The sequence below is a fragment of the Macadamia integrifolia genome, chromosome 8, assembly GCF_013358625.1.
Source record: "Macadamia integrifolia cultivar HAES 741 chromosome 8, SCU_Mint_v3, whole genome shotgun sequence".
In the NCBI taxonomy this organism is placed as follows: domain Eukaryota; kingdom Viridiplantae; phylum Streptophyta; class Magnoliopsida; order Proteales; family Proteaceae; genus Macadamia; species Macadamia integrifolia.
The window spans coordinates 9,580,281-9,599,717 of NC_056564.1; the positions used below are offsets into that span (position 1 = coordinate 9,580,281).

Genomic DNA, 19,437 nt, shown 5'->3' on the forward strand with positions numbered 1-19,437 from the left:
TTTCTGTTGGGTTTCTCGTTCTAGGCATCAGATGGAGTGATGGACATCCGCTTTGCTCTGGTGGGCGGTGGGCCACCCCAAGCCCGATTATTTCCTCCCTCTGTAATTTCCTCCTTCACCCTCAACTGGGTTGACCGTCTTCTGGGGTAGAAGTGTATAGAGTGTAGAACGGTGGTTGCTGCATTCTTTGCATATGATGTTGAAAACCAACCCCCGATTTACCCAATAATTAATTAATGGGAAAACAAAAATTGTCAGAGAAAAGGGTAAACGAAAATCTCTGTAACGGATAGCTGTATGAAATCTGTAAGCCTCCTCTTTTATTTTTCTCTGTTTTCTTATAGTTTTTGAATCCTTGACATTCTATTCTTGTTGAGTTTGAACTGAAACTACANCGGATGTTGGACAGTCATAGAGATTGGGCTACTCATGATTGTAACTAGTCAGCCCTACGAATAGCCACAAAAGCTAATAATCCCAAATTTGGAACAATTTCCAACTCATGGGCTCCCCAACTCTCTTGTTGGTTTCGGATCTAACAACTAGGAATGAAAAGTCTGTTCTTTGTAAAACTTGGCTCAAACCACCTTCTAAGTTGTTGGATGGTTATATGGTACAGTTGAGGTTTTCGGACAACAGAAAGAGATGAACACCTTAAGCTACTGAATAGATCAAGAGGAAATTGAGATTTTTATAAGAGTTTTGAGCTGTTGAGCAGTGCACACAGGACTGGTATTCCTGGTATTCCAGATATGGTTTCATTCTTCTTTTTAATCAATTTCTTATCAGGTGTGATACTCTCTATTCTTCTTTCCCTGAGTTTCTTATATTCCCTCTTCTTCTCCTGTTCAAGGATTAAAGTATCGGTATCGGTCACCGTATCGGTAGGTCAAAATTAAGATACGTATCAGAAGGTATCGTATCGTATTGGAGATACACTAAGATACGCACATAAATAGATAGGGAACACATTTTTATACATTCTTGCATAAAAAAACAGTTAAAAAAAGCTATATATAACATGTAGAATGCATAAATACTTAAGTAGAAGGTATCGTATTAATAGACAAATATATTGAGCTGAAAATGTTCAAAATGATAAGGGTATCGTATTGATAGACAAATATATTTTTTTGAGAAAAATCAAAATTTTCCATGGAAGTTGTAGAACACTTGTTTTACATAACATATAAAAAGTCTAAACATTTTTAATCATTGAGCATGAGTAGATCTAAGAAATTTGAAAAAATTGAAATCCTCATTTTCTCTTGAAAAAAATTTGTAAATCCTTATAAATCCAATGATTTCATGTAATAATGATGCACAAAATGTAATTATAAGTATGATGAACCTTAGATTTGTAAAAAAACTTGAAAATCTAAGGTTAAAGTTGAAAAAAATGAGTAAAGATTCAAGAACTTACTATTCAAAATTTTCAACTTTCAAGTTCAAGGTTCTTCTTGGACTATATTTTTCTCCTTCGTTGAACCATTCACTTCCACAATGTTTATTTCAATCTACCATTTGAGTCTCCAAAAATGTGTGTGAATCAAAGGGGAAGAAAGGAGAAATATAGAAAATTGTTGGTGAGAGTTTGAAGTGTTTGTTTCAAACAACAAAAGGTACATTCACACTTAAGTAGTCGTATCGTATTGATACGGTTCGATACTATACGACACAGTTGATACGTATCGATATGGTACTGATACTCACGGGAATTTTCATATTTTCAAAAGTTCATATCACAGAGTATCGTACGTATCGGTATGGCATGATACGATACTACCGATATGTCAATACACAGAAGAGGGCCCAAAATTCCCTGTAGTGTATCGGTATGTATCGTGCCGATGCCTATCGATATCGATACGTATTGGCCGTATCGGTATCGGCCAATATGGAACGATACGCATCGATACTTAAAACCATGCTCTTGCTATGAAATCAAATTTAGCATTTTGCTTGTTTCTTGCTATATATTATGTATAAGAATGAAAATCAGGTTATAGGATTCTGTTTACATAATATCTAATCAGTTCTCAGTTCTTACTATTAGCTTCAATCTTAAACAGGTTGGTAATCATCTGTAAATTCTAATCTGATTTTCAGTATTTGGATATCAATTGATATATCTGATGTGCCCTTGCAGTTCGCCGTGGTTAATATAGAAATAGAGAAGAAAAGAAACAACGGGGGTGGTGGACTAAGGCCTGATTTGGTATGATTTGGTCCTTATTTCAATGTATTATTTTTTTTATGGGTTCAATTATTTCAATGTAACAGAAATCAAATTTACTGACTCTTATTTCTCCGTTTCAAAATTAAAATTACATTCACTCTTGCTCTTTATAAAGAGCACATTATTAGGTGTGCAGTGTGCTCCCTTGCTAACTCTGGAGGACACGTGACCATACTCAATTAGGTACCCATCAAAGTTGAAGACAAACAAATTGATACGAAAGCGGCCCCTTCCCTGCCTCCCATAGGACTGACTCCACCAGACAAACTCGCTCACACCCCTCTCTCCCCCCACCCCCACCCCCACCCCCAATTCCTCTGCTTTTGGTGATCGTGTTGATGATATAATTGATAAAATTAAGGCAATCCTGAAAAGATGAAGCCGAAACAACTAACTACACGTGATGTTAATCAATTTTTGACGTGAAGCATAACTTCTTACTCAATTTAATATGCATTGGGGGAAGCTGAGTGTGGTCGCTTTTAAGTCATATATGACCCTTGCCGGCAGATAGCACGTGGGTCAACTTCCGATTCTAAATCAAATTGGCCGATTCACTATTTCTCAGTTTTTGAAACCGTGTTGTAACATTTTTCTTTTCTCGTACGAAAACTGTGTTGTAGACTTGTAATTGAATTAGCTTCTTCAATTTTATTTTATTATTATTATTATTATTATTTTTTTTTCTGGTGGAAAATTGTAATTAGCTTTCACGGTCTCACGGTCACGACTTCAGTCTCTGTGTCTCTCAATTCTCATCAAGTCATCGACCTTTCTGTTGGGTTTCTCGTTCTAGGCATCAGATGGAGTGATGGACATCCGCTTTGCTCTGGTGGGCCACCCCAAGCCCGATTATTTCCTCCCTCTGTAATTTCCTCCTTCACCCTCAACTGGGTTGACCGTTTTCTGGGGTAGAAGTGTAGAGTGTAGAACGGTGGTTGCTGCATTCTTTGCATATGATGTTGAAAACCAACCCCCGATTTACCCAATAATTAATTAATGGGAAAACAAAAATTGTCAGAGAAAAGGGTAAACGAAAATCTCTGTAACGGATAGCTGTATGAAATCTGCAAGCCTCCTCTTTTATTTTTCTCTGTTTTCTTATAGTTTTTGAATCCTTGACATTCTATTCTTGTTGAGTTTGAACTGAAACTACACACACTCACGTCTGTGTAAGTAAACATATTGATTTGTGTTACGGTTTCTGCCATGACCAACAAGTGGAGGAGTAAGGAGGTATTGCGCGTCTTATTCCTCCTATTCCTTGGCCAAGTTGTTTCTTTCAACCTCGCCATCACTGCCTTCTGTTCTTCCCTCTTGGTTGATCTAGGTGGTTAACAGACCCTCTCTCCCTTTCATTTAACAAATTTTTTTTTGTTATAATTTTTCTCTTTCTTGCGTTTTAATTTCACCTGTTTTCTTAACTTGGAAACTCATTGTTTTCTTCCATTTAATTATTTGTGTTCGTAGGTGTCTATCTGCCTCTTACACAGTCGTTGTTCAACTATGCTTTGCTAGCCTTGGTTTACGGTTGCGTTCTTTTGTATAGGCGCCAAAGGTTATTGGTAATGATAATCCCAATTCTCACATTCCCGTACACCAGTACATCACTCATCAAATTTTGACTTGGCTTCCTAAAATCAAACTACGAAATGATATATCCGTATCTGCAACACTAATGAATATGCTATTGATGGAAAATTTACATTGTGCACGTTTAAATGGCTGTGAATGATTGAGAACCATAATCTTACTGGATATGATTTAGTTTGCTTGAATAACAGAGTTTTTTCTTTTGTTATTTATTTTGTTGGTTTGGCAGGTTCCTTGGTATTGGTACATCCCATTGGGCTTTATTGATGTTCAAGGGAATTATCTCGGTAAGTCACAGATGGGTTTTGTTTGCTTCCTGTTTCATGCTACTGGAGACTGGGTTTTCCTGACCGTCTCTAGAAAACAAGGGAAAGCAAAGCTCTACCTGATCAGACCTCTAGACAGCTATAGTTGATATGGGATATTTATAAATCCATATTTGATACTTCATTGCAGTTATTAAGGCATTCCAATACTCATCAATTACCAGTGTGACCATTTTGGATTGTTGGACGATACCATGGGTCATGATTCTCACTTGGATCTTCATAAAGACCCGATATTCCTTGTGGCAGTTCTTGGGTGCAGCTGTCTGTGTGGCAGGCCTTGGTTTAGTGCTTCTCTCAGATGCTGGGATTGCTGGTGGAGGTGATTTTGCTATTCATTAATTTTTTGACCACTTACCCTTCGTTTGCTTTTTGGTGTTGATTTCTGTCTTTATGTCTGTGTTTTACTTTATTGTAATGCAAAGTTAGTGACGGTTGTGAGGACTGAGATTCCAAGCCCACCTGGTCACCATCTTGCCCCCACCCCATTTTACAAAAGAACAAAACATAGTTGTGTGCCCAGACTGCGTGAGTTCATGCATGTGTGTGTGTATTTTGTGCTCATACTAATCATTGGAGAAAGTAACATTGAAGAGAGCTTCCTTCCCAATGTCTAAGCATAAATGATGTTTGTTATTTCTTGGTTTTTAGTTATGTTCCTAACCAACAATTTGATTGCAGGTGGGGACAAACCTCTTCTGGGTGATTTACTTGTTATTATTGGTACACTTTGCTATGCAATGAGCAATGTTGGAGAGGTTAGTGAACCCCACTCTCTCTCTCCAAAAAATAATTGTTGCTTAAATTTGTGGATTTTCTACCATTCTGAAGTCCATCAGTTGAGGCTAGATTGGCCATGTATTGCTGTCCACTTAGACCCCAGCCGAGCATGGCTTACACTCGACAATGAAGAGTATCCTTGAATCTATTTGAATATTTTACTTGTAATTTTATTTATAATAAATTAGGGTGAGAACATGGGAACTTTTTTTTTCTTTTTCCAATAAACATGGGTGAGAACATTGGCATCTTTTGCAAGTGAGCGTAAGTATTTTGAGCTGGGAATTGCCAAATAGAAAATGCTTGACATGGGTAAATATTATCAATGCATTTTCAAGTCACCACATGTAAAAACCCAGCCTGTTGATGAAATGGTGCACATGACCTACCATTGGCTCTGTTTAAAATATAGAAAAAGTGGAAGTTCGAAGAAAAAAGTCAAGTAAAATTTTTATTACCGGATTCTGTTTCATCTGAAATGAAAAAGAGATTTTCCAAAGTTTTAAAGTGGGACCACTATTTAAATGCCCAAAGACCAGAAAATAAAGTAGAAAAAGTTAAAATTCTCTCTAGTTTATTTTACTTTCGGACATTTTGCATTGAAACAAACTGGGGAGTGTTTACTCTTTTATATCTGCATATAACGTGGTTTTCTGGCTTGTTGAGGGTCATCTATCTGACAAGCAACCCTCTACCTTGACATGTTTACATGTTGTTTCCTGCAACAGCTCATATCATGCCTTACATCTTTTAATTATGATAGCAGAGAATTTCCTTTTGTCTTTTGTTTAAGTTAGACAACGGTGGACAGCATGAATTTTCACCATGTGATAGGGCTTTATTGGCTGAAACACTTGGATCTGTTTTAGGTCGCACCTCAGCTGCCATGTGTGATGTGTCCATTTATGCATTAACAGGATTCATGTCTAGCAGGCAAAGTTTTAGTTTAGGGTATGCTAATATTGCTGTAGTACGAAGCATGTGTTAAACATGGGTTGTTCGGAACAATATGGACCAGAGTCACCAAGTTACAGCACAAAATGCCAATCGTACTTAAATGTGTGAGAGTGGTTTTTGTAAATAAGTTTTAATACCCATTTAAACTCAATGAATAGGGTTTGATGTTAGTCCAAATATACTTTTCTGCATCATCAGCCTTCTTGGATCCAGAGGATCAGACACCTTTTTTGGGGAGAAAAGTCTGTTCCGATGGCTGATGTTAGCCTCTTGCTGTTAGCTTGTTATTGTTCTCCATTTTCTTCTCATAGCTGATGTTAGTCTCTCATAGGTTGTGACAACGGCTGATTCTTCTTCGTTATGGCAATTTTTTCCTAGTAAAGAAATTTCTTGTTGCCACATTTATTGCCAAATGCATTTTTATCATTCAAGAGCTGTACTGGCCTGGATTTAGTTTTTCTAATAGCAACAATTTGTACGTACACCTGCACAACCACAAAGGGAAAAGAAGTGACCCATGTTTCCTAGTTTTCTAACTTTTTTCCCTTTCATCAATCCCTCTGCTACCGCATGTGCCCTCACCATCTGCATAGATATTAAAGAACTTAGGATATGTTGTCCTGCATGTGTAAGGTTCATGTCTCTTCATCCATCCAATATCTATAAGAAATTTGGATTGTGTTATTTTTTGCAAGGGGCACTGGGGCAGTAATTGTTGTATAGTTGTGATCCTGATGCTAGATCATGTCTGCACTGCCAATATTTGCTCACTTCAACTAACAGGCCTTAAAAACACAAGCAATTACTTTCCTCTCATTACTTTTCTGTATTTATTCTTCTCTATATGCAGGAGTACTGTGTCAAAAAGAAAGATCTTGTTGAAGTGATTTCAATGCTTGGTGTCTTTGGATTGTTAGTGAGTGTATGCGAGATGTATCCTTTTCTTGTGGAAACAATATTTGAGATACAAACATAGTCACTTGTTTGTATTTACTATTCATATCCTTGTTTTTCTTGTGATACTCAGCTTCATAGTATAGTATTTGTCATTTGATTAAAGAGAGTAACCATAGTAGAAAGTTGTTTTCATTCCGTAACTTTCTTTTAGATCTATTGTGGAAAGGAAGACTCTTGAAGAAGTCAAATGGACTGCAGAAATTGTGAGTAATATAATGCTATGAAATGTTGAGTGGGATGCATGTATCATTTAAGCTTCTGTCCTATATATTTTCTGTTTAACAAGCATACTTCTCTGTTTTGCATGAGAATTTGATTATCTTTTATAGATTTAGCTGAAGCCATATCGTGCTTTCATCTTTTGGTTGAGCATAGACAGCTAGAAAGTGTAAAGAAAATTTTAATGCTCTGCAATCTGCTTGAGTCACTAGTACCTTCTTCTTCCCTCCTTATAAGCAAGATTTAAGAGCAAGTGTTAGGCTAGAGCTCTGCGTTGACACAGTATCCTTTCGTAGCTTCACACAGAATCAACGCGATCTATTCACTAAATCAATGGTGCTACATAATGCAACTTAGAAATTAGAAATTTAAGGGAGAAATATCTGATATGAATTAAACTTATGATGTTGGCACTAATGCAAAGGCCCTTTTTTAATCTGTGACCCACATAATTTCATAATGGAAGTACTTCAGTTGCCTTCCTTCTGTTTAGGCTGTTGTGCAGTTTTATCACATCATGTTTAAAATAGCAAGATTGTTTAGTTGGAACAGAACAACTTCTCATAATTGTTGTTTCTTTTTTATTTTTTAAAATTTTTCTTTACTCAGAATTGATTCAGTACAGTGAAGCAACTTGACTAATTCACTAGAGACATTTTAACCTCTCCTGTATTCTAATGTATCAGTATCATCTGATATTTACTGGATGTGTAATGATGCTGGCTGATTTGTTGTTGGAAACAGCCTCTCTTGCAAAGCAGGGGGTAAGGCTACATACATTTGCCCCTCCCAGACCCTGTAGTAGCGGGAGCCTCGTGCACTGGGTTGCTCTTTTCTTTTATGGGAGGTTCTTATGGTTGTTCCTTGTTTTGTATCCCCTAGTTAAAGATGGGATGTGTATCTGATACTAATTGTAATGTATTAATTCTCGGAGCATTGTATCCTTAGAAGACTTCTGAAGCATGACTATTTGTAATCCAGTAGAATGGTAATCTAGTTTCCTGAATGTTGACCAACTTTTGTAATTTTAACTTTGTTTCTTTTACCGATGAATTAGATGCAATCTATTTTACCTTCTATGAGTGAGTTCATAAGACTCAACTGCATCCTGTTTCTTGTTTACAGATATCACTCTTTGCTGGCTTTGCATTGTCAACTTTTATGTTCTACTCTTTGGTTCCTTTTGTTCTGAAGGTCAGTTTCCTTGCTGTCCACATTATGTTCAAATCAGCTCTCCCCTTTTACCACGTAAATAGGATTTTGTTTTCTGACCACAACACTGTGCTAATATTTGCACCCTGTGACCCTGAACTCTATGATGTCATTTATTTTAGTGACCCACCCCATATAAATAATAACCAGAGACCTTGGGTCGTTGAGAAGAAATTCATTTGATTCAACCCTGAGCTGTGATCTCTAGCAACAATGGGTAGTTTTTTTTTTTGTTTTTCTAGAAAGAAGTCTTGACAGAGCCATACTCAAAACTGAATCATTAATTTATACACATTTCCACACACACACACAACACACACACACACACACAGAGCTAACCCCTCCTGGCTCATGGTGGGGAGATTTTGTTCTGAAACCCACCACCTGGTGAAAGACCGATGCAGAAAACATGTAAACCCTCCTGCACAATGACCAAGGTCCATCTATTTGTTCAAACTAAAGCAGCATGATAAAGAAATTAGAATAATTAGTTTTCTCCTGTTAATTTTATAATTTCTTTTCTTGCAAAAGAGAGAATATATATAGTAATTTCATGTTTTTGGTTCCTAATTTGAGTATTTGGTTCACAGATGAGTGGGGCTACACTGTTCAATCTCTCCCTTCTCACCTCAGATATGTGGGCGGTTGTTATCCGCATTTTCTTTTACCACCAGCAGGTATCCCTTGTAACTTGGATCTGGGTCAATGGTTCAGTGATCCCGATCAAATGTTTCATGTATTGATTTGATTCTATTTTAATAGTGGAGGCTGGTGCTATTGCATTAGGCATTCCCCATGTGCGAAACATCATAAAGGTGTCCACAGCAGTGCACACTTGATGAAGGAATTTTGCTTATTACAATAGTTGGTTCTTTAAAACATGCAATAATCCTCCATCAGTACTTTTCTACACTTATTTTTCTTCTTTTCCAGTAGTGGAGCCAAAGTGAATACGATCTAACTGGGTTGTTAACCTATGCATTTTCAGGTTGACTGGTTGTACTATCTCGCTTTTGGTGTTGTGGCTCTTGGACTCATCATTTATTCAGTAACGTATGTCCGACTTTTCCTGGAGATGACATCTTATCTGTCTCAAACTATTTTGATGCGCATATGTAGATGTGTTACACAAAGACGTACTTGCATGGGAATTGCCTCTGCTTCAAATGCAAAGTCCACAAATCTTTTCTCTCTCTTCACTACAGTCTACATGACTATCAGTTCACATGCACATCGATCTGGACAGTGTTGATAGTTACCCTTCTCGACAGACCTCGGTCAGAATGTCTGCATTGATTGGATTTCTTTAGACGTTAGTTGATCAGCTATCTTGGAGAAAACGTGACCAGAAAGCCCACTGATTACAAAGTTGGAGTCATCTATTGATGCAACCTTTTATCAGATTGGCTCCTCTCCAATTCTTAATCGCCCAATTCTAGTTGTGGAATTTTTTGGAATTCAAACCCATTTTAACCTCTCAAATGCCTCAAATTTTCACAACCGTTGGATTTTGAGAATGTACAGGTGTCACGCGCACAGAGAGAATTGGACAAGAATTGGACAATTAAGAATTGGACAGGAGACGGATCACCCTTTTATCTATGGCCTTCTCAAGTGTATTTTTTGTATTACTGCATAATTTTGGCTGAGAAACGGATTTTATGAGTACTCTATTTCATGACATCCTTTACACCCAGTTTTGCACTCATAATTTGCCTACTGCACAAGTTAAAAATAATGACAATAAATAAATTATGCAATAGCACAAATCCACGAATGCACAAGAATTTAAGTTGTTTGGAAAACCTACTTGCATCCATGGATGACATGACATGATCTTCTAACATATCAATAGAACATTAGTGCAGACGTCCTATCATCCTCAACTAAGTCTCTGGACAAACCCTTGTTTCCCTGTTGACTAGTGTCTCCATCTTCCTCTCACCTTTGAAACCTTGGGAGGCCGCATGATCCAGCTTCCTCTCATAGGCTTCAACTGATGGCTTAGCAGAGTATTGACAGAGACTGACACAAAAAATCCCAACACATAAACCTTCATCTTGATTCCTCATAGACTTCCTATTGCGTTAGCCTTCGGGATAACATCATTGGATTTCGGTCTTGTTGTGTTGGCCTTCGGGATCGGAGTAATGATTAGCAGGGACAGTCGGGGGCATTTTTATTTCATAGTCATAGGTGAAATTCTTGTATTTATGAAAGACGAACCACTGCAAAAGCATTTTCCAAGGATGTATGTGTTTATTAATCAAGAACGAAAGTTGGGGGCTCGAAAAAACTTACTAAGAATTCGGTAGCCTACTCGGCAGGGCTACCGGGCTTTCTTCTACCAAAACCTTATTACACCGTAGTAGGTCTGGTGGTGGATGTAACGCACGTGTGGTGCAATTGGTTTGCTTGTGGTGGTGGGCTTTATGCTAGTGCATTGAACCGCTATTCATAGATACCTCCGGCTAGAGTGGTGGGTTGCATTTTTAGTTTTTAATGCGGAGTTGTGTGTGATTACATAGTTTTCAATGCAGAGTTGTGTGTTCGAGTTGTTACTTTCGTGCTTAGTGGGGCTATCAAGAATTCTTAATTTCATTCCTCCTTTCATTAAAGTAGGTTGGGTGATGGATTATCTTGGTGGTGGTTGTAATGCATGTAGGATGCTTTGCCTTGACAGATCTATATGGTATGTCAAGTAGACAGCCGGTACCTTATTATAGTCTGTTGTTATAAGCCTGTGGTTGATTTGTAGTGGCGTGTTAGGTTGACAGCCGGCACTTACTATAATTAGTCATAACCCATCAATCTTTTTGCATGGATCCTTGCACTCGTCTTTGCTTGAATCTTTATGTAACTAACCCCATTAAGTTGGGATAAGGTTTTTGAGGTTGTTGTTGTTTGTTGTATAGACTTCCTATAAGAAAAGGCCTGGAATATGATTAAATCATAAACCAACTGTCAGTAAGACTTTCAAGCAGCGTCCAATTATCTTCATGCATGTTTGTTGTAAACTGTGCTTCCTACACTGCTTTCAATTGCATATTCTACGTCATTCTTTTGTGTATGTGTCCATAGCTTAACCTGATTATATATCTTCTGCAGCACTGGCGGGGATCCTGCTCCTACAACAGCCAATGCAGATGGGGAACTTGATATCCAGTATGAAGCTCTCAGTCAAGAAAGTGCAGCTTCTGGAAATGAGGTTTTGACTGCCTGAAATACAAAACAGAACTTGTACTAATCACCAGCACTCACAAATGTTGTTAATGGCGCTATGGTATAGCTCGAAATTTCTCAGGAAGTTCTCATTTTTAGGTTAGATTGATGCTCTATGTGGAATCTCATATTATTTTGTCTTCACAATGGGGTTCCTACTTTTAGTCCACTTGTATAGTTTAGAAGTATGAGACAATGTATGTATGGGTTCATGGTGGCTTTGGGAGGCCTACTTCGAAGATCACTTCCATGTAGTTAACAATTTCATGATGATGTATGGATCGGCATGATTTTCTGAAAAGTCTGAACCATTTTCTATAACATGAAGTGTTCCCTTATATTCCCTGTTGTATTTCTATCTTTTTCAGACATGGGTTCATATTTTGGTAGTAGGCCTACTTCAGATTGTCCTCATATTGGGACCACCCTGCATTTTCATGATCTGTGTACTAAACTTTCTGTTGGTTTTGAAATTGATTTAAAAAAGAGTTAAAATATTAAAATACGTCTCTTTTAGTTTTTTGCTTTGGTTGTTTCCTACAAGAGTCGAACCTGCACCCTCTTGTTTCCTCAATTTCTGAGGGAACTTAGTTCATGTCATGCTCTCCAGTATTAACTAGATATTTCCAGTTAATAGGAATGGGAAGGAGCCGGATCGGGTGAAGTGCAATTTTCAACTGGAGCTGCATATATCTGAAAAGCACTATTCAATATTCATATGATGGCCTAACCATAGTTTTTTTTTTTTTGGTGAGAAATAGAAATGAGCATGAATCAAAGTGAGCAGAATCCAAATCTGCAGTTGGCCATAATTTTAGTGCAAGGTATCAAAACGGGTATCAGTCAATTTTGAAATCGAAATTGATATTGTGTATGATATGTATCAGATGGTTTTGCACTTAAAGGTATCGGTATTATACCTTATTTTGATCATTTTACCCTCTGCTTCTATTTTATTACTAATCCAGTACCAGTGTTGGTCAATACCAAAACGGATTGGTCGATCTTATGCTGATTAAAAAAGAAAAAGGAAAAAATTCTACTTCATAACATCTGCTGGTTCAAAATTTTTGTCCTAAACTCAAATTTTTATCATACTATCTATGTGTATTGGGATAGATTCCTATGTATGTTTAATCATGCTGACAATATTTGGACTATTACCATGTAGTCTTTCGTCCATATTGCTGCTTGCCAAACTCTGTTTAGGCTGAAATTCGACATGTAAACGGAGAGATTTAGGGTTCTATCCAATTATAAATTTTGGGTTGAATTTAATATGTCATGTGGTAGATTTTCTGGGGAAAAAAATCGTCTGCAATTCCGATCTCATACAATTCCGTGTAATACCACCTTCAGACGGTGACACGTGTATTGATACCAATACAATGGTCCAGATCTGATTTAAATGCCTCTTCACTAATTTAATGTTTTATTAGTTGTATTAGATCTGAACTATTGTATTGGTATCAATACACGTATCACCGTCTGAAGGTTGTATTGCACGGAATTGTACGAGATCGGAATTACAGACGATTTCAACCTATTTTCTGGCTAACCAAATAAAAATACAGGCGACGATGAACATTTTTTTTTTTTTTTTTTTTTTTTTTTTTTTTTTTAATTTTATACCGGAACGATTTCTATAGGCCATGATTATGATATATAATTTTCATGTTTTGGATATTGTGGAGGGAAATATTAAAGAGGGAACCCAAATTCCCAGCAGGAGAAGATTAGAGCAAAGACCACCTACATGTTCCCTTAGAATCACAAGAACGGATGAAAGGGTATTGGATTCAGGATTGGTGGGGTGTGGGCATGAACTGAAAGCTCGGCGGGAGAAATGAAGTTCCTCTCTTCCACCACCGCCACCTTCAACGGTGCACAAACCATTACATTTGAACCACTCAATACCTGGACAACCCATGTCATCCATCTCTTCCCCTTAGTAATCAAAGTATCCACCTTATCAAACAACAACAAGAGAAATGGTTGCAGACTCACTTCCTCTAAGAACCACCTTACCCACCCAATTCTATCCTCTTCTTTTTCTTCTCTACCTACAACAACATCTGCAGCAGCAGCAGCAGCAGCAACGACAGCAACTTCGGATTTTCTGCCATTGTCTTCTACCGCAGGTGACCAACATCACTGGATAGTTCTCATGGAGAAACTCCCAGATGGGCTTCGCTCCAAATCGGAAATCATCAACTACTACGTCAAAACCCTAACTAAGGTTTCGGGAAGGTCGGCTGTCAAAGTTCTTCCTCCTCGCTCAGTGAGCTAGTCTTGTTCATATTTCCTTCTCTTTCATTATTTTACATTTTCTTCAGATGTTCTCAGCTTTTCTGTCTGAATTCGACGTTTGTTTTGGTTGACCAGCGAAAAGGAAGCTCAAATGTGTATTTACGATGGGTCTTGGGAGACCAATTTTGGCTTCTGCTGCGATATTGATGAAGAGACTTCTCGTCAGCTCGCTAGTAAGTTTCTCTCTTTTGCTGTTAGAATTGATAATCTCCTGGCCCTCTTTATCTCTCCTCTGTTATCCATCTCATCGTTAATCTCGATGGAGCTTTGGTTTTGAGGTCACGTTCAGAAAGAAGCAAAGATGATAATATTCTTTCGGATACTTGTAATGTAGGTCTACCAGAGGTGTTATCCGTTAGGCCAGACCCAGATATTAACTCTTCTAAAAAAGATTACAGTTTCTCAGACCTTCAATTGGGTCGACTATCCAATTCAGAAGGTGGAACTTCTCTTTTGTTTCCTGGGGGGAATTCCAAGTACTGGCTTGTTCGAATGGAGAAACCAGCCGTTGAAGTTGTTACGAAGGCCCAGATGGTAGATTATTATGTTCAAATACTGACAAAAGTTTTGGGGTAGTAAGTACTGATGCTTAAGGATTTATTTGATTCTTTTTTCCTTTACGTTCCGGTTCTTTGACTGTTCTTTCTATCCCTAACATCCTGCTGATTTTTTTGTACAGTGAGAAGGATGCTCAAATGTGTATATATCATATTTCTTGGAAAAATAATTTTGGATTCTGTTGTGAACTCAATGAAGAGTGTGCTCAGGAACTAGCTGGTCTCTCTCTCTCTCTTTGCCCTTTGATATGTTCTCCCTCTTGTTATGTTTATGATGTGGGTATGTGAAACAGCTCTGCATGGTGCAGGTGTTCCTGGTGTTTCATTTGTTTTGCCTGATGTAAATTTTGAGTCAGAGAACAAGAATTATGGAGGTTTGGTTCAACTCTTAGTTTTGTTAATACTTCACAGTTTGTGGGGAAAAAATTTTGGGGGGGGGGGGGGGGGGGTTGGGATGAATGAACAATATGCAGAACTAATGAGCTTGACCATTGTGATTCAAGTCAAGGCTCCATCTTTATAGAATCCTGATTTCTATCTATGAAGCTAAAACAAAACCATCAAAAATAAATTTGCTGTTAGATCATCTGACTAATAATATTACAGTTCGTCTTTTGTCCAAAAAAGAAATACTGGCAGATCAATCCAGTGATGATTAAAAGACCTTGGAACAGCAGTTAAGATTAACGGATGCTGTTACCTACAATTTTGATTACCTGTCTGTGTTCTTAGTATGTAACTCTGATCTCATGCTTTGTGTGGTGGTAACGGTACTTATAAATATTGATTTCTAGGTTACTAATTCGTCCTTTACTGGTATTTGCTTCCCTATATGAATGAGGAAGGAAAAATAGGCTTAGATAAGAGTTATTAAAAGTTTGATGATTATTCACAAGCTATCTATTTCTCAAGTCTTGCTGGCATTAAAAGGCACCATGATATGCCTTTAAATGTCATTAAGTTTGCTTAAAAACATTCAACTGTGCAGTTCTAACTTAGCATTATTTTATGTGATTCTCCAGGTAATGAAAAATCAAAGGAGTCAACTGCTACGCTGGACTCTTCAGATGCCAATCAGACACCCAGTATAAAAACAAAAAGGCTTTTTGTTACTGGTGGGTTTCTCAGTTCTGCATTTCATTTAGTTTAGCATATGTCCCATTTAGTCAACCGAAATTCTATTCTTGTGCTCCATTGCTCTTGAAGAGCTGAGTTCAGGTGCGTGTGGATACATTTCTTAAATATAATTCACTGTTATGATATCTGGACATGAAATTTTGGAAATGTAAGGTTGGGCATATGGCTTTCTGCAGTTGTCAAATTGTGCGGCCAAAAGCTATCCTTTAACAGTTTGGGGTGGAGGCTCTTTCAATTAAAATTGCTAGGATGCCTTATAAATGTTGACCTTGAAAGCAAAACAATTATTTGACCAAACTGTAACATACCAATTAGCATTTTGAAATATCATGTTCTCTATTGTACTACTGTTCAAATTAATTCCATTTTGTGGCACTTTAGATTTAGATTGTAAATAAATGTGTATGTAATTAGCAGATCACTTTGACCATCCAGTGAATCACCAAATCATTGATTGAAGCAATATATACCTCTTGTCAGCTATGGACCAATGTGCGGGTGGCATGGGGAGGGGCAACGGTGGTCCTTACCAAGGGGGTGGGAGAGAAAAAGACAGCCTGGGCACCCTGGTGGTGTGCCCAGACTTTTCTCATATATGTAATGCCCCTCATAATTAAGCATTATTTTAGTACAGAACTGTATATGGGTCTCAATTTGGCCGATTGTGCTTCTATTCTTCTTATAGTTCTGGTCCTTCTATAGTTTGTGATATCTCTCAATTACTGTTCTTATTCCTCTTCTTTTTTTTATCCTATCATAATCTCTCTCTTCTTCTTTTCCTCTAATGCTTCTACTTTTCTTTGATTTCTTCTAATATTCTTCTCTTCTATACTAAAATATCGATTTCCAAATCCTAACTATTTCTTGCTGATTATTAAATCTGAACTACAAATCTGAAGTTCTGCAATTTATGGGATCAACCCCAGATCTGTTCCTTAATTCTGCAGTATTTTCCGAGCTATTGCTAGTAGCTTGAATTTTAAGCTAGCTGGGTTTCATCCATTCAAAGATCTCTGATTTTCAAGATTCTTATATCAATTGATAGATCTGTTAAGCCTTTATTATACTCGACAAGGTTTTTCAGTCAGATCTGTCTGTTGATTTGTGAATTATTCAATTTCTCTTAATATCTATCCATAACCTGATTCTACCAACTTCTATAAGTTTTGATTGTAGTTCTTTGTCCTAGATTGCTTTCTAGAACCTTGAACTGCATTAGGTGTTGATCAATGGATTGGGACACTCCTTTGTCTGCGATATTGCCACCCTGTACTATATCCTTGTTTCAAATTTATGGGAATACCAAAGGCAACACTGCCTTTCTTTGAAGTCTTAAGAATCGCAATTCAAACACCACCACACCAGTCATGAATCATTTGTTGTGGACTGGAATGCTTCTAGTGCCAATATTGTCACAATATCTCAACTGAATACTGTACTGCACATTCGTTCTTGATGGAAGGCTGAAATAAAAGTCTCGATTTTATTTTATCAGAAGAAAGAAAGCAGTTGTTTATGCTTGCATTGTTCTGAAACTTTTATCTTTTTGATTGGATGAAAATTTCGCTCCTGAGTTATAGGACTCCATCTGGAGCCTGCTTATTCTTAACAGTTAAAGGTCACCATACTACTTGTTCTGTTGTAGCCAATCATGAGTTTTGCTATATAATTCTTGCTCTAAAATTGTGATGTTATTTACCATCTTCTCGTCTTGCATGAGAACTTCTGAAACATGTACTCAAACCGAAAAGCAGTCCTAACCAATTAAATATTTTTTATTATGAAAAAAATTAATATTGTTCTCAAGTCTTCACTTGGTTGATTGTAAAAGGCAGTTAGAATAGTCATTTGTATTTGTAATCTTGTTCATCGTGTTAAGATAATGCTGCTAGCCCTTTTTTTTCCCCTTCCATAATGCAAAAGATTGTTTATCAGTCAACAGACTTCTGAAATAATTTTCTTTCCTTTTCAAGGCCTTTCCTTTTACACATCAGAGAAAACATTGCGTGCAGCATTTGAAAGCTTTGGTGAGCTTGTGGAAGGTATTTTTGGCTACCATTTGCACAAGTAGAAAAAGGCCTGGATTTGTTTATAGATGAGAGATTAAAAAAGTGAGGGCAGGATTACTAGTGAACCATTGTACAGCATAACAAAATGCTAATTGCATACTTTACTCTTGGCAGTTAAAATTATAATGGATAAGATATCTAAAAGGTCCAAGGGTTATGCTTTCATTGAATATACCACAGAAGAAGCAGCAGGTGCTGCATTAAAAGAGATGAATGGCAAGGTAAAGTAAAGACTATTGGTTTTGTTTTCACTTTGATTTATAGTTCAGTTAGAAAATATGTACTTAGTCCTTCCCACTTTTCTGTTGGTTGTTGCCTGTAGATCATCAACGGTTGGATGATTGTTGTTGATGTTGCCAAGGTAAACCCACCAAAATACAGCAGGGGTCGACCAAGGCCAACCATCTGATTTAGGGTGGGAGCAAATCTGCTATTAACTTGATCAACAAATTTGAGAAAGTGAGATGAAGTACGGGAGAATGTGAAGATTTCCTGGTCCGAGTTTGAATTTGAATACTGGATGCTACTGTATTTCTTTGTAACTTTATAGACATGCTATTCTTGTCTCTGCCTTGCATGCACCATTTCTCAAGAAAAACAGCATGAGGCGAGGTTGGAAAGAACTTCCATTATTTACAGTGCTCTCTAGTCTCTACTGTCTGAATGAACAAAACTATCCTGATGCATGGATAAGTTTCTGCGAAAGGGAATTTGATAAATCAAACTGAAAAAACTTGGTGAATTTCGACAGTGTCCTGGGTTACCCGACCTCATATGCATAAAGTTGTACCCCACAGATCTGATCAAGTCCTGACCTAGAAAAAGCACTTTATTGGAGAGTTGGGGACGGGAAGACTATTAACATTTGGAAAGTCCCATGAATTCCTGACCTGGAGTCTCATCAAGTTCCCGCTTCAATCACACCACACCCAGCATACTGTAAAGTTTATGAATTGTTATTAATAAACATATCATGAAATCGGTGTTTGATAGTATCTTCATAATGTTCTTGCATACACCATCACCAAAAATGCCACTATCCACTACCATCACAGAGAATCATGTGTTCACCCCTCACAAAATCTCGCTGGCTTTCAACAAAAGTTCCCGCCTCTTTTCAGAGCCTCCAATCTGGACAACACTTTCACTCTGACAAGGTGGTGTGGAGTAAGATCTGGAAACTTCCACTCCACCCCAAATTTATGAACTTTCTATGGAAAACCCTTGTGAGAGGGCCTTGATACAAAATGTAAACGCAAAATTTCAAAACCTTGATGACAAGTGTTGCCTGTGTAATCTTGAGGAGACGGAATGGCATCTCTTCCTTTCATGCAATGTCGCAATTTCTGAAAGAGGATATGGGCCGCAAGTTCCCTTGGCCTTCGAACTGAAAAAGTTCATGGCTCTAGCCGGGTCACTGAAAAATCTGCTACTGAACCCACGTATCTCTATCATGATTACCACCTATTTCCTTTGGGCATCAGGAACAACATGATTTTTTTCGTAAAGAAAGACCCAACCCAACACCATCCTTCAATCTCCAGATGGGAACAAGAACTCCATCTAAGCTTTGAGCCTTTCTCAAAAGATTCAAAACCTACCCAGCTCTTACTCCGTTCTCTCCCACCCTTCTATTACCTGAAACTTTCTACCATAGATCATCCAATAGTCATCACGGATGGAAGCCTTGATCCTCATACCAAGGAAGCAGGTCGGGGTGCTGATTATTTCTAACCAACAATTTCTCGAGGCATGTATGGATTTTGACCATGCAAGGTGTGCACAACAGGCTGAGGCAAGAGTAATCTATCGGGATTCCACATGAAAGGCATAAGTAATAATCCACATTGGCTGTGAAT

At 37.7% G+C, this 19,437-nt stretch overlaps 2 protein-coding genes across 3 annotated transcripts; both read left to right on the forward strand.

Moving 5' to 3' along the window:
* Positions 1–3,314: 3,314 nt before the first annotated feature.
* On the forward strand, positions 3,315–11,843 carry LOC122085640 (solute carrier family 35 member F2-like). The gene is made up of 11 exons (XM_042654131.1): positions 3,315–3,569; positions 3,710–3,804; positions 4,062–4,119; positions 4,289–4,480; positions 4,840–4,916; positions 6,746–6,828; positions 7,004–7,055; positions 8,197–8,265; positions 8,874–8,960; positions 9,272–9,336; positions 11,392–11,843. Exons 1-11 carry the CDS (start codon positions 3,449–3,451, stop codon positions 11,504–11,506), a joined length of 1,014 nt encoding a protein of 337 aa, XP_042510065.1. The 5' UTR covers positions 3,315–3,448; the 3' UTR covers positions 11,507–11,843.
* Positions 11,844–13,177: 1,334 nt separating this feature from the next.
* Positions 13,178–18,320, forward strand: LOC122085567 (organelle RRM domain-containing protein 1, chloroplastic). Of its 2 annotated transcripts, XM_042654042.1 has the most exons (9): positions 13,179–13,755; positions 13,891–13,988; positions 14,150–14,390; positions 14,495–14,592; positions 14,681–14,746; positions 15,395–15,487; positions 17,483–17,551; positions 17,693–17,799; positions 17,901–18,320. In XM_042654042.1, the coding sequence occupies exons 1-9, from the start codon at positions 13,352–13,354 to the stop codon at positions 17,985–17,987; spliced, it is 1,263 nt and encodes a 420-aa protein (XP_042509976.1). In that variant the 5' UTR covers positions 13,179–13,351; the 3' UTR covers positions 17,988–18,320. The 2 variants fall into 2 exon arrangements, with proteins under 2 accessions (XP_042509977.1, XP_042509976.1); XM_042654043.1 differs by lacking the exon at positions 14,681–14,746 and having other exon boundaries at positions 13,178–13,755.
* Positions 18,321–19,437: the final 1,117 nt, after the last annotated feature.

Coding starts and splice junctions, on each gene's coding strand:
- LOC122085640 (XM_042654131.1), top strand. CDS start 3,449: ATGACCAACAAGTGGAGGAGTAAGGAGGTATTGCGCGTCTTATTCCTC. Junction 7,056..8,196: donor TCAAATGGACTGCAGAAATT/GTGAGTAATATA, acceptor TCTTGTTTACAG/ATATCACTCTTTGCTGGCTT. Junction 8,961..9,271: donor TTTTCTTTTACCACCAGCAG/GTATCCCTTGTA, acceptor ATGCATTTTCAG/GTTGACTGGTTGTACTATCT.
- LOC122085567 (XM_042654042.1), top strand. CDS start 13,352: ATGAAGTTCCTCTCTTCCACCACCGCCACCTTCAACGGTGCACAAACC. Junction 14,747..15,394: donor AGAGAACAAGAATTATGGAG/GTTTGGTTCAAC, acceptor GTGATTCTCCAG/GTAATGAAAAATCAAAGGAG. Junction 17,552..17,692: donor CTTTGGTGAGCTTGTGGAAG/GTATTTTTGGCT, acceptor TACTCTTGGCAG/TTAAAATTATAATGGATAAG.